This window comes from Leishmania braziliensis, chromosome 28 (genome assembly GCF_000002845.2).
Source record: "Leishmania braziliensis MHOM/BR/75/M2904 complete genome, chromosome 28".
Taxonomy (NCBI): Eukaryota; Euglenozoa; class Kinetoplastea; order Trypanosomatida; family Trypanosomatidae; genus Leishmania; species Leishmania braziliensis.
This window is the reverse complement of record NC_009320.2, coordinates 938708-952762: the sequence shown is the minus strand read 5'-3', so window position 1 is coordinate 952762 and position 14055 is coordinate 938708. Positions and strand designations below refer to the sequence as shown.

At 59.5% G+C, this 14055-nt stretch overlaps 3 protein-coding genes across 3 annotated transcripts; all 3 read right to left on the bottom strand.

The window, feature by feature from the left end:
- Positions 1-512: 512 nt before the first annotated feature.
- Positions 513-3155, bottom strand: LBRM_28_2580 (putative DNA replication licensing factor; the record flags this gene model as incomplete). Its single annotated transcript, XM_001566236.2, has 1 exon — positions 513-3155. The coding sequence occupies one exon, from the start codon at positions 3153-3155 to the stop codon at positions 513-515; it is 2643 nt and encodes an 880-aa protein (XP_001566286.1).
- A 2666-nt stretch (positions 3156-5821) lies between these two features.
- On the bottom strand, positions 5822-11026 carry LBRM_28_2570 (subtilisin-like serine peptidase; the record flags this gene model as incomplete). The annotated part of the gene is made up of 1 exon (XM_001566235.2): positions 5822-11026. One exon carries the CDS (start codon positions 11024-11026, stop codon positions 5822-5824), a length of 5205 nt encoding a protein of 1734 aa, XP_001566285.2.
- Positions 11027-12308: 1282 nt separating this feature from the next.
- Positions 12309-13706, bottom strand: SHMT-L (serine hydroxymethyltransferase (SHMT-L); the record flags this gene model as incomplete). Its single annotated transcript, XM_001566234.1, has 1 exon — positions 12309-13706. One exon carries the CDS (start codon positions 13704-13706, stop codon positions 12309-12311), a length of 1398 nt encoding a protein of 465 aa, XP_001566284.1.
- Between the last annotated feature and the right edge of the window lie 349 nt (positions 13707-14055).

The window sequence follows — 14055 nt, the reverse complement described above, 5'->3', positions numbered from 1 at the left end:
AGAGTTGGTGGAGGCGTGATGAAGTGGGCAGCCACACGCACGCACAACAGCCTACAAGTGTGAGGGGTTAAGAATCGTAAGGAAGCAACAAAGTAAGAGGGACACCGGATGTGCGGAGTACTTCGGGAGATGGAATTGGCACCACCACAGACGCACGCACATGCCGCAAGAGACACGGAGGGAGGGAGGGAGGGAGAGGGGCTGGTGGGGCGGTGTCGTGGGGAAGTGCAGGTGAATGAAGGTCCACGCTCCTCTACACAGACGTGCACATACAAAAGTAAACGCGTTTTACCCCCTCCCCCGTCCCTCCCCCTATCGATCGTGGTAGCGTCAGTAACGAAACACGAATCCTCGCCTATGCCAGTAAGCACGCACTCATCTATTCCCGCATAGATGCGCAGGCACAAAGCATAGCAGCAGCAGCAGCAGCAGCAACAATGCTAGGGGAGGAGGCAGAGGGGAAGTAAAGAGGTGGCACTCGTACTCCCTTTAGCTCCCCTCTACCAACGGAATCACTGCGTCACATCGGGGTTGAAGTTGGGGTCCAAATACACGCGTGGCGGGTCTCCCTCACGCACGTCCACCTCCAGCAGCTTTCCCTCTTTGACCAGCTTCGAGAGAACGAGGTTGACATACCGCAGCTCTGCCTCTAGCAGCGGCCTATTCAGCGTCTTGACCTGCTCCAGGTACCATGTCACCAACTCCTGCCGCGTCGGGGCGGCGTCATCACCGAGGGACTTGAGGTGCGCCACAAGTCGGTTCACAATAGCAAAGTAGTGATCAGCCTTGATGCTTACCTTCCGCCGGGGAGCAGCAGCCGCGGCTGAGGACGCCGAGGTCGGCTCGTCAGCGACGCATGCCTGACCGTCTGCACCCGCACCGTCACCGCCGACGCGGCCCTTATTGGCACCATGACCAGCTGCAAGTGAGGAGGCGGACGCGCTGCCACGCGCGGCCTCTGGCTCTTGCTTGACGACGCCCTCCTGCTCCTCGAGAGGAGTGTCGTCGGCGGGGCCGCCCACCAGCTCCACCTCCGTCATATCGAGTGTAGAGAGGGACTGCCGCATTAGCTCCAGCGCCACCTCTACGTGAGTAGCGCGCACCTCCTCGCTCATGTAAATCTTCGCAGTTGCCTCGGACAGCCGGATCATGCTCTCCAGCAAACGTGTTGTCACGCGGTACACCTTGCTGCGGTTGGAAAGCGAGTCCTGCAGCCGCATATCGCGGTAAGCGGCCACGATGAGCTGTGACGCCTCAGGTGTGAGGCGCGGCGTCAGTGAACGTGCGTAGCGAAGGTACAGCTGGAAGTCCTCCGTAGTGAAGGGCGGACGCACTGCCGCACCACCAAAGCGGTGCAGTCGCAGCAGCTGATTCGCAATGGCAAAGTCGGCATCATCACCAGAGTCGTCAACGATGACAAACATGAGGTCAAAGCGCGACATGATGGGCGCCGTCATGGCGATATTCCTCTGCAGAGGGCGGCGACGGTCGTACTTGCCACCTATTGGGTTCAGCGCAGCCAGCAGCGATGTTTTCGCGTTCAGCGTCGCCTTGATACCAGCCTTTGCGATGGAGATGGTCTGCTGCTCCATGGCCTCGTGAATTGCTACCTGGTCCTTCATCTCCATCTTGTCAAACTCGTCGATGCAACAGATCCCGCGGTCACTGAGCATGAGGGCGCCAGCCTCGATTGTGCGTTCGCCCGTGTCGGCGTCCCGCGTCACCGTCGCCGTCAGACCGCTGGCTGTGGACGCCTTGCCGCTTGTGTAGACACCACGTGGCATATTCGCTGAGACCCACTTGAGAAACTGTGACTTGGCCGTGGACGGGTCACCAACAATGCAGACATTAATGTCGCCCCGCAGGGTAATACGCTCGATCGTCGTTTTAGAGACCCCGCCGACCATCTGAAGAAGCAGCCCCAGCTTCACGACATCGTGCTTGAACACGTTCGGCGCGATGCAGGACGTGAGCGCCTTCAACAGGCTGTCGTGCCGACGCATCTGATACACCCGCTGACGCTCGGCGGGGGTGAGTATCACCTCCTCCCGTTCCGCCGCCCCATCTGTCGCCTCCTTCACTGCGTGCGTCATCTTGCGGTCGTCGCCCGTGGCATCCGTAATGGTGGTGGCAAGAAAGCACATGCGGTAGTTTAGGTCTCGTACGCCGAGCGCGCGCAACCCGGTGGCGCCTTCCATATCCGTCTGCGCGTCCTGCTGCGCCCGCTGGCCACCCGTCAGCTGCCGCTGCACCTCACGCCGATTGGCCAGGTTGAACAGTTTCGCCACCTCCGGCACGACAATGGCGCATCCAATGGCGAGAATGCGGTCGCCAGGCTTCGCCACTTCCACAGCGTCGGCGCGGACAATCACCTCCATTGTGCGCGGCATGCATCCAGCAGGGATGTTGTTTGCGTCCTCCTGCATGCGCAGCTTCTGCCAGTCGCCAAAGCGTGTGGATGGGTGATTTGGAATCAGCTGAAATTTGTTCTTGTTCTCGCACTGGGTGTTGCGGCAGGTGGGCGGCTCGGTGTAGTGAAACTGCTGCTCAATGGGCAGGCTCTCTGTGCCGCAGTCGCTGCAGCGGAACACGCCAACGAGCAGCTCCGGCCGCACTTGCGACGTACGCGTCACAACACCCCTGATAGCGCACAGTTGTCCTACCAACGACGCCCGCAATGAACGAATCGTCAAACACCGCGGCACGTTCGAGAACACGAGACTGGGGTAGCACTTGCCGCGGTTTGCATACTCCTCGCCGTAGTACTGCAGGAGGACTTGATGAAGGGCCTCGTTAATGAACGGGGAGAAGCGCTGGAAATCTGACTCTAGCACCGCTGCGGCGTCCTCGTCAAAGCGGAGGAAATCTGCCCAGCGAACCACGCACGTCGACCAGCTAGTTGACGTGCTGATGCGCTCCAACTGAGTGACTACGTAGTGGAGGGATGCGTGCGTGCCAGAGATGTCATCGCCAGCAGAAGTTGCTGGGACAGAGAGGCTTGAATTTGCACGGAGAACGGGGTCGATGAGACGGCTAAGGAACAGGTGCACTGCCTCACGCACACGAACGCCATCGGCATCCACCTCCAGCACCGGAGCCACCTCTGCCGTCGGCTGCGGTAGCGCCGGGTCGTCGCGGATGTCCTGTGGATTCATGATGGCCCCATCCCCCTCGCCCCCACTCCCTGTGGAGAACAACTGCACGCCGCAGCCTCCGGGTCAAGTGCGAGTGCGTAGAGGAATCCCTGGAGAGTCCTTCCTCCTCCTCTCCCTCTCGACGTGTGCAAGCGTAAGTTGATGTTGGTCTATGGCTATCTATAGAGGTATGAAGGCAAGCAAAGAGGATCCTTGTGCTAGCACCAGTCCTCGAAATATTCGTGTGTGTGGGTGTGGGTGTATGAACGGCATCAGCGTCGGTATCAGCGTGTTCACCCGCTTCGCGTGGGCACAAGCGACAGCTGAATGGAGGTCTGTTCGCTGTGGTGACTGAGCAGTTGTAGCACCGGCGTGAGCTGGAGGGAGTGGGGTGGGGCAGTGGGAACCGCTGGCGTCTGCGCTGTGGTGTTGCTGAGGCGTTTTCGTATAGACAGAAGGAGTCTTTAGTTGGGCGGGGCGGGGCGGGGGAGAAAAGTGCCGAAGCGCCTGCAGAAGGGAGACGGCGACACGAACGCATCTTTCTATGCTGCCTGGATTACGATGAAACGGGCCTGCGACGAAACAGGGGGGGGGGAGGAGACGGCGCAAGAGATCTCATTTCGCCTCACCCACCCGGACACCGCGTGGTAAAAACACGCGCCTTCAGGCGGATCTCCTCTTCACGCCCATATAAGACAGACGCGCCACTTGGAGACACCTGTGGGGTCGACGGCTTGCAGCCATGCCCATTCTGCGCACGCTCGCTTACAGGAGGTCACGCGCTCGGCACAAGAGTTTGCGGCTCTCGGGGCAAACGGCTGGCAATGCAAGTCGAGGTGCACCGACAGCTGCTTTGAATCGTGTATGCCTGTGAGTGTGAGTGTGAGGGTGTGGGTGTGCGTCTTGGTGGATGAGTTGTGAAGTACATCTTGGCGCACAGACACGCCAGTTGAGCCGTTACAGTGTCACACACATTTCTTTGCGCGTTTCTTTTCTGGTCCTTCTCTGCACTGAACGACGAGGCGACATACGCACAACGCGGAAGAACAGCGGAAGAGACACACATCAGAAAAAGCGCAGCCCGCAGTGCCGCCCTTCACACTCCAGTGCGATGTGCGCCTTGGGAGTATCGGCGCAGTCGCCTCTGCGAGACGGGGAAAGCACAGCGCAGAAGGGAGAGCCTCTATCGCTCCTTATCGACGTCGCCACTCGCTGCCATGGAGCAGGAGCCACACGCCACTCGACAGCGGGCCTCTTTCCAGGCCCATCGCCTGCTGCGAAGCAGCCACAGGCACGCGCCACAGCCTGACCCGCCGGCATCAGTGGCGATGCATCGCGCTGGCCTTCCCCACGTCGTGGGCACCTGACCCTGTCACCCCCAGAAGTGGTCTAGCATCGGCCGGGATGGGGGAGGGGGGGAGGCTGCTTGGCGTCCGCCCGCACACACACACACACACACACACACACACATACACATACACATAGCAGGGGGCACTGGACCCCGGGGATGCCACGTGCTGAGGTGCCCCTCCCCCTTCCCCGCTCCGTCCGTCATCGAGGAGCACATGTAATACGCGAGTAAAGAAGAACAATGTAGGAAGTTGCCGCAATTTTCATTAAGGCAAGAAGTTGGAAAAGGCAAAGAAAAGCGCACACGAGGACACACTGCACAGCTGCCTGCCTGACGAGACGATGCAAGGGTCGCCACCGAATCCCCCGCTGTCCTCCCCTGGTCCTCCTCTTCCGATCTGCGCCTACTGCTGGCCGCTGGAGAGAGGAAAAGCAATGCTCGGATGCAGGGAAAGCGACCGGATGGGGAGGGAGGGGGGAGATGGCACGGATAGTAGTGATGGCAAGCCGTACACGTCTCTCGAGCGAGGGATAAGTGAAAAGTCAAAGGAAAAGGATGCAGGGTAAAGGGCAGTCGAGATGAGGAGACACAAACGTCCCCCACCTATTCCAACGTACTCACAGAGAGGGGCACATGCTGACACGACCGCAGACGAAAGGAATATATATGTATCTACAGGGATGTGTGTGTGTGTATATATATATATATGCACATGCGAAGGCAGCTACACAAACATGAATGCCCTAAAAGAGCACTCTTACGGGCACGAGCGTCAATGAGAAACACGAAAAGTCAAATGCTGAGGAAAGAAAACTGCACACACACACATAGGGGAAGAGAGAGAGAGACGGTGAGAGAAGCGGTACACAGCAGTAGACACATACTTAGCCACACGATCGGAGAGCATACACAAGCGAAACCGATGTAAAAATGAAAAGGACCTGCCGAAGAAAGTAAGTAGGAGGCAGTGGAGATGAGCAGAGGATCACACAGCGGAGCTAAAGGCGGCAAGCATGGACAGATACACTTCTAATGCACGCGCACACGCACACAACAATATAATCACCCCCCCCCCGCTGCGCGCGCCGTTGGGGTTGTAGAGGAACGACGGTGCGACAACGCGTGAAAACACTGACGAGGGGCATGAGGGGGTAGGTCAGCCGACAGGCGCAGGGACTAAACATCGCTACGAGGCAGAAGCGCAAAGGTGGCGCTAAACCAAAATTCGCGAGAGCAGAAGGCCTCGGACAAAGGAGTCGTGTTAGAGGGCCTCTGCTGCTCCTCTTTCTTCTCCGTCGCCCACTTCATGCAACCTACATCCGCCGTATCACGCACCTCAGCGCGTCAGGATCATGTTGCCGTGTGGCCCGAGCACCCCATTCACGCTGTACATGATCAGCACCGCAAGCGCAGCGACCGCGGCACACACAATGCAAATTGCAGTGGAGATCGTCCAGTGCTGAAACACCTTCATCGGCCCCAGTACAGCAACGGCGCCAGTGAAGAGCATACCGGCAAGCAGCAGCAGCAGATGCAGTATGACACTCACCTGCCCCGCGCGCCGCAATGGCAAAAGGTTCGACACTCCAAACATGATCGACACAGCGATCACGCATACAGCAGACGTGCACACAGCAGGTGCAGACCGCAGTAGCGCGCCCTGCACAGCAGTCCGCCGCGTCACGTCGCGCGCAAACAGGTGCGACGTTGTCGTTTGCAGGTAGTCAAAGTACCCGCTGCAGAAGTGCACAACGTACTCCACACCGATTGGCACCGTGCAGCTGATGCACACCTGCAGTACAGCGTCCACCTCCCAGTCGAGGACCTTGCACACCGTCAGCGACCCAAAGCACACAATCGCCGCCACCATCGTTGCCGCCACCGCTGTCGTCAGGCTCACGTAGTACACGAGCAGGAATACAAACGACACCGCCAGCCCGATGCCAACCGCGAACCACAGGCTCTGCAGTGCGCCAACCCTCGCCACTGCCGGCTGGAACAGGGTCGATGTGTAGTACACAGTGACACCACTTGCCTGAGCAAGGGGTTGAAAGGGGGTGATGAGATACCGAGATATCCAGTTGTACGCCGCCACCGCCCGCAAAGGTGAACTCTGGCTGTTGGCGAGTGTGCTCTCTACGCGGTAGAGTATTTGCTGCAGCTGCAGTGGTTCCGCGTTATAGTTGAGCATGAAGACTGTCTCGCTCAGCCGACCGTTCCCCTTGGCATAGTTGTAAAAGTCGTGGAGAGATGTCAGCTCATAGTTCGCGTTGTCAGCGAGGTAGTCCTCCAACACGGTCCTCGTCTGTGAGGCAGTGCTGTTGGATTGTCGGATGTTTGCAGCAATGACCGCTACCGCCTTGCACCACGTCGCGTTGTTGAGGATCTGCGGCACCTTCGTGAGGTCGAATAAGTAGTCCACGTACAGTGGCACTGCCGTCATCGCGCCACTGCACGTGTTGTTGCCACCGCACACGCCGCACGCATCGTACGTCGCGCCGCTTCCAGGAACGCCATCGCAGCCACGGCACAGGCCATCGCCGCCGCACACGTTGCATGCATCGATGCCCACGACGGAACTCAGCGATGTGTATGCCAACCTGTTACACCCCAGTACTGTTCCATCGTCCAGGCATGTCGCACCAGGCGGCGCAGGACAGTACCCACACGTCGGGCCGGACCAGACCTTCGGGTACCGGCACGTGCAGCTGAGCGCCGTGAAGTCACTCAGCTGCCGCGCTATGCCGCAGTACGGCACAACGTTGTCGTGCACATACCACCAACAATCCGGCATAGCCATGCACAACTCCTTAGACACCGCGCTGCACTCGCCAGCCGGCACCACCTGTGTCGGTGCGCAGGCAGGGCACAAGGACTCCGACTGTACATCAGACTCAGTGCACGCATTAACGATGCAGGTGCGCACATTCCACAGCGCGTAGTTTGGCGTCAAGACGTCAGGACACGTGCCACGCAGCGTACAGTTCGCAGCACACGTCTCGCACCGCGGCCCCGTAAAGGCGCCTACGCACTCGCACTGCCCCATCACCGTGTTACACATTCCACCGTTCATGCAGTCGCACAGCTGACACGTTCCACCTCGCCAGTGCCCCACGCAGCCGCACATTTCGGACCCGGTGGGTGAGTCCGCAGCAGACAGCAGAACGCCGCGTCCGCTGCACACGGTCGACACATTACAGTACGTCCCCGTCCACCCGCTCGAGCACGTGCACGCCGCCGTCGCAGGGTTGAACATCCCGTGCACACCGCAGTCCACCGACGGCCATGAGCAGTCGTACCCGCGCGTCCCCGCTGGACACGTCTGGCACCGCCCGCTGCTCACATTGCAGCTGCAGGCCGCAGAATTCATCGACGCGCTGCACTCCAGCGTGCACGCCGAGTTCCACGTAATCGGCAGCAGCCATGCCTCGCACTCGCCGCACGTGGCTCCCGTGAAGCCTGCATGGCAGACGCACGTCCCGCTGTATTGATCACACCCGCCGTTGCTCCCGCACGTGCTCGCATTGCATGTCATGCTGCACGATCCGCCACCAGTGTTGCCCTTGTCCAGCGCCCACGCGCAGTACTGGCAGTCACGCGTCACAGGGCATGTGCACTTCGCAGCACCCGACAACTCAGCAACAGTGCACCCGCCGCAGTCATCCAGCGCCGCTGTACCGTGTGCAGTGCCAGCGCAGTCCACACACGCACTCGTCCCGTTGCACACACCGCAGCTATCTGCGTACAGGTTCATCTGCACATCATACTCAGCCGAGCATGCGGTGATGTCTGTGACTGTTGCCTGGCGGTAGTCCTGCGGCGACCGGTAGTACGGGCCACAGAACGTGCAGCTGCCACGCTGGCCAAAGGTGTCCCCCATCTCTGCGAACGTGTTCGCAATGTTGCCTTGATCCGCCAAGAGCGTATTGGGCAGTCCGGCTGCAGTAATGCGAGAACCCAACACGCACACCACAATGAACAGCACCAGCAGCAGCGCGAGCAGTGCGTACCGCGCACAATAGATTGCCGGCAGGTAGTAGTGCAGTAGGAAGCGCTCAAAGAGAGAGTAGCCCTCGCGCTTCACCTTGCGCGCCATCAGACGCCGCATCCGCTGCTCAGCCGTCTCGCCCATGACGCGCCCAAACACCCCGCAGCACCGCGCACGCCGCAAATCTGTGCGGTGCGCCCACCGGTAGCGCAGCTTCCTAAGACCCATTCCGGACGGCCCGCCAGTCGCGCGTGGCGAAGCCTCCGTTCCAGCACCAGCCGCAGCACCGCCATTCGTAGTGTCACCACTGACCCTCGCACATGTGTTCACCAACATTGTCGGGTCCTGTGCGCGCACCGCGCTTCGCACCACAAGTGGCACTAGCTCAGCGTTGCGGTTGTTCGAGGTCGTCTCCACGCCCATTCGCATGCCAACCTCGCGCCACCGATCGGCAAACGCGTTCGCCTCAACAGCACTGATGCTTTCCCGCTTCAGGTCGCGCACGCGCGGCGGGATGACCTCTCCGCAGCTGTTGTGCGAATCTAGCCCCAGCGCATCACACATGCCACTCCAGCACGCTGCACTGCGCTCCACATACACTGCGGGGATGTGGACCAGGTCCGATGGAAACACCATGCGCGCGTTGTAGAACAGCGGCAGTCGGTCGGCGCCCACACCAACCTCCTCCTCAAGCGGGTTCGCATCCCCGATCTGCAGAAAATCCTGTAGCTCGAATGAAGGCAGCACCATGCCGCCATTCATGTCGATGCCGTTCACAACCTGGTCCTTCGTCTTCCTCACCTTGTGCAGAGCGCCAGTGACGTCGCGCCGCGCAGCAAGGATCGTGTCGCGTCCCTCACGCACCTGTTGTCGCACAAAGTCCAGCGGACCACCGTATCGAATCCTGCTGACCCCGCCGTTCTTGTAGATATGCTTGTGAAACAGGTCCTCGTTCATCCTGTACGCACGCTCGTCATCGGCAATGTTGTCCTGCACAGCCCTCAGCACACGCATAAGGTGCCCAGACCGCCGACACCCAAGCAGTGTCTCGGTTACCACGTCGTTCTGCCTCTGCAGGCTGCGCCGCTTGTTCGAGAAGTACAAGTGGTGCACAACAATCAATGCAGGTGTGGGCAGCGCGATGCAGTACATGTTCCACAGCAGCGCGATCATCATGAATATGCTGAACTGCTTCACAGAGCTGAACAGCGACGTCGTGTTGAGGGCGAAAATAACCAGCGCAAGCACGTCCGCGATCCACACGCCAACAGAGACGCGCTGCATCGTGAAGCACAGCCGCTGCGCCAAGCTCAGGTTGTTCCGTCGCCCCTTCGTCGCCATGATACCGCTGAACACAAACATGTCGTAGAAGCTCAGCGTCCCGTGCATGCAGAACGTCATCACCCAGATGATTCCAGAGTACGTCGTCAGCGGCAGCGCCCCGTAGATCAGCGTGTAGATGCCAACGGCAGCCATGTACGCAAACATGACCTCGGCAATCGTGTACAGACCGAGAATAAACGTCCCGCAGTGCCACCAGCTCAGCAAGAAGCAGATCACCGCAGCAACGCCCACCTTGTACCCCTCCTGCTTCCCAGCGATCTCCAGCAGGATCTCCTGCGACGATCCGCCGCCAAGGTAGAAGTCCACGAACGGCAGCGCAGCAGCCTGTCCGGTGTTAATGAAGTTCATTGCACCAGGCAAGAACTTCCTCATTCGCTCCCGGTACGCAGCCTTCGACTCCCACCGCGACGCCGCAAACGTGTACTGCGAGCGCAGCTGCAGTGCCTTCTGATTCAGAGTCGAGAAGTTGCTGTCGAAGAACCACCTGTGGCTCGGATTCGCGAAGAGGCGCTGCATGTAGTCCAGCTGGTAGACAGTCCCGCTGCCGTTCATAAACCACTCCAGCCCGGTCCAAGATGGATAGACATACTGCGTCACGCTCGAGACAGGCGTGCATGTGGGGTAGATGCTGTTGACTTGGGCATTGCGCAGGTCGTTTGTGAAGCACACTCCCTCATACCCGTCCAGCCGCGTGACGTGCTCCTCCGCTGCACGATAGGTGCTGAAGATGTTTGGGTGCAGCATGTTGGCGTAGGCATCACGTGTTTCGGGTGACCAGTTCACCTCCGCTGCGTACGTCATGAGGTCTTGAAGGTTGATAATAGCGCGCAGCTCCACCGTGTCCTGCACTAAAGACCGTGGGTGGGATACGTCAATGCTATCTGACAGCCAGGATGCACCGGAGAGGGAGAGCGTCCAGGCATCAAGCACGCCGTTCACCTTCAACGCGTCCCGCCGTACGGCGACAGTGGAGCGGATCTGGTAGTCATCCAGCGAGTAGGACAGGTCTGACTGAATTCTCACGCACCCGATCACAAAGAAAACAAACGGCAGTGTGAGGGTCAGCAGTAGCAGGACGGGGTATTTGACGATGAACCGGCCCAGCGCGTGGGTTGGGTATCGCTTTCCCTCCACCCCGACATCCTCCGAGGTGTTAACGGGGGCCGTGTCGGTCGTGTAGACCTTCTGCTTGGAGGAAAAGAAGCGCATCTTGAAGGAGACAAACGAAGGGAAAAGGGAGAAGAGGAAAAGAGCATCAAGACGGCAGTGAAAAGTGGGGGAGGAAGTGCGAGGCGAAGGGGGACAGCGACGCCCACACGCCGGCAGAGACAAGGAGAAGTAGTGAGAGAGGGTGTTAGTGTGGGTGGCACACCCACGCCTTATGCCTATAGTTTGTTATCGCCGTGTACTTTTCCCGTCGCTGCTTTACCCGTGTATTTGATGAGAAAAGTACAAGCTGGTACGCACTCGCATAGAGAGAGAGAGAGAGACAATGTGAAAAGGAGAGAGAGGGGGGATGTGGGTGGGCGTACGCTTGAGTTTGTGCTCACTCACCGATGCAAGCGCGCACACACACACACGCACACGCCAAAGCGGTTGTCTTGGGTCGCCTTGCCGCTCGGAGACCCTCGCTAGCAATGGCACGGATCGGTACGTTGCCTATTGGAGGAGGGGAGTCGCTGATGGAGTTACGGATTCACCTCTTTGCAGTTTTCGCCTTCACGCTGTGTGACTTTATCATGCGCTGAAGAGATGTCCTCCCTTCTTCTCTCACAGCACTTCGCGTGTGGTCATTCACGTGAAATTGCCTGTGGGGTGGGGGGGAGAGGTAACACACGAGGGTCGGTGCGGTGGAAGTGAAGCCGGCAGTACCCCACTGCGGTGCCAAAGACAAAGACTAAAACAGCCACAACGCTGTCGTGCTCGGTTGAACGAACGAGCGAGAGGAAGAGACGGAGCGGGAAAGGGGTAAGGAAGGAGAAGGGGGTGAACACGAGCTCTTCAACAGGCACGTTCGTGCTTCACCTCTCAGTCTCCGCAGCACCGAGGTGCAGGCCCGCACACGCACAAAGACGCACAGGGAAACTTCAAAAAAGCGAGGCATTGTGGGGGGAGCGATGGAGGAGGGCATCGCAAGGCCGTTTGGTTGAAAGGGGGTGAGGGCACGAAACTCCCGCCCAAGGCGCCACACGTTTGCGGACACCCTCCTCCCTCCCCTCACTCTCCCTGCATTGTCACCCCGGTCGATCGCTGTGCGCTTGAGTCCCCGTAGCTGAACTCTGCACTGTGTGCATCGGTTCAAATACAAGTCTTTAGCCGTACTCACCCGCGCGCCCATCACCACCACTACCACAGGCAGAAGAGACGCAAAGCCACGCAAACCTTCTGTCACGCAGCGCACACATTCATCTCCTCCTCTCTCGCTCATGCTCACACCCGCAGCTTTCTTACTGCAATCTCCTCCCACTCCCGCCTCAGTACTCGAGGTGCGCTACTGGATAGGATAGGCGCTCTCCAGACCGGGGTACGGATACTGACGCGCATACGCCTTCACCTCCTCCGCCATCTCTTGCAACGCCGTCGAGGTCTCGGCAGCCTTCACGAAATCAGCAAGCTTCATAGAACCAGCGGACTTCTGCACCTCCTTGGAGAGGTGCACCGAGCGAATAAGGAACTGGGCAACCTGCTTGAAGTCCTTCTCCTGGAAGCCGCGCGTGGTGAGGGCTGGCGTGCCAAGGCGTATGCCGTACGGTGCCTGTGCGCTCTTGTCGCCAACGATAGTGTTCTTGTTGACCGTGATGTGGGCCATGTCGAGCAGCTTCTCCACCTTGGAGCCGGTGATGCCATGCGGGTTGAGGTTCCAGAGGAGAAGATGATTGTCGGTGCCTCCGCTGACGAGTGCCTCTCCACTCTCTGTCAGGGCAGCAGCAAGGGCCTTGGCGTTCGCCTTCACCTGCTTTGCGTAGGCACGCCACTCCGGAGACGCGACTTCCTTCAGCTGCGTAGCCACACCGGCAATCTGGTGGATGTGTGGGCCGCCCTGCAGCGCAGGGAAGACGGCGTTGTTGATGGCCTCCTCCACGTTCACGCTGGCCTTGTTCTGCTTTATCTCCCTCTTGAAGAAGATCATGCCAGACCGAGGCCCGCGTAGCGTCTTGTGGGTGGTGGTGGTCACGACATCGGCATACTCGAACGGGTTGTTGTGCTCCCGGGCGGCGACCAGGCCGGAAAAGTGGGACATGTCCACCATGAAGTAGGCCCCTACGCTGTCACAGATTTCACGGTAGCGCTTGTAGTCCCAGTCGCGCGGGTAGGCGGAGCCGCCGGCAATGATGAGTCGTGGCTTGTACACATTCGCCAGGTACGCTAGCTGATCGTAGTCGATGAGGCCCTCCGGCGTGATGGAGTACGGGAGGCTCTCGAAGAAAATTGAGGAGGCCGAGATGCGCTTCCTTGCGGTCTGGAAGCCGTGGGTGAGGTGGCCGCCTGCCGGCAGGTCGAGGCCCATCAAGCGGTCATGCGGACGCAGCAGTGCAGTGTAGACGGCCAGGTTGGCAGGTGAGCCGCTGTACAGCTGCACGTTGACGCCCCAGATGGATGCATTCAGATCGAACGCTGCAAGTGCACGCCGCCTGCACAGGTTCTCGACCTCATCCACGACCTCCGTGCCGCCGTAGTAGCGGTTTCCAGGAAGACCCTCGGCGTATTTGTTCGTTAGGATAGACCCGAGGCAGTCGAGCACCGCGCGGGAAGTAAAGTTCTCCGACGCTATCAGCTCTAGCCCTTCTATCTGCCGACGCATCTCCTTGCGAATGAGCTGGTGCACCTCAGGGTCGTGATCCCTGAGCGACGCGTTACCGGGCAGAGATGGAACCTGGCGATTATGCATGGGGGCCGGGGCCGCCCGCAGGATCAGCGAAGCACCACGAATCATGCTATGGTCCGTTGTGTAATCTCGCTGAGGGGAAGTCGAGTTCACATGATACCCGGAGGCAGACAGGGAGGCACAGATCGCTTAACACTGAGGAACGCGGAGAAGATGGCGCACTGGTTAGCAGAAGCGAGAAGGGGAGGAAGCGGGTGCGCTTGAAGTTTGCAGCCACAACGTGTGGGCAGTGGTGCGGCAAGATGGGGGAAGTGAGGCGGCACGCGCGCGTGCGCGCACAAAAGCGAGGGAAGAGGCGTGCAGCAGCTCAGCAGCGCAACAGTGATGCGCTGTGGTCCAGTATGGTGTGGCT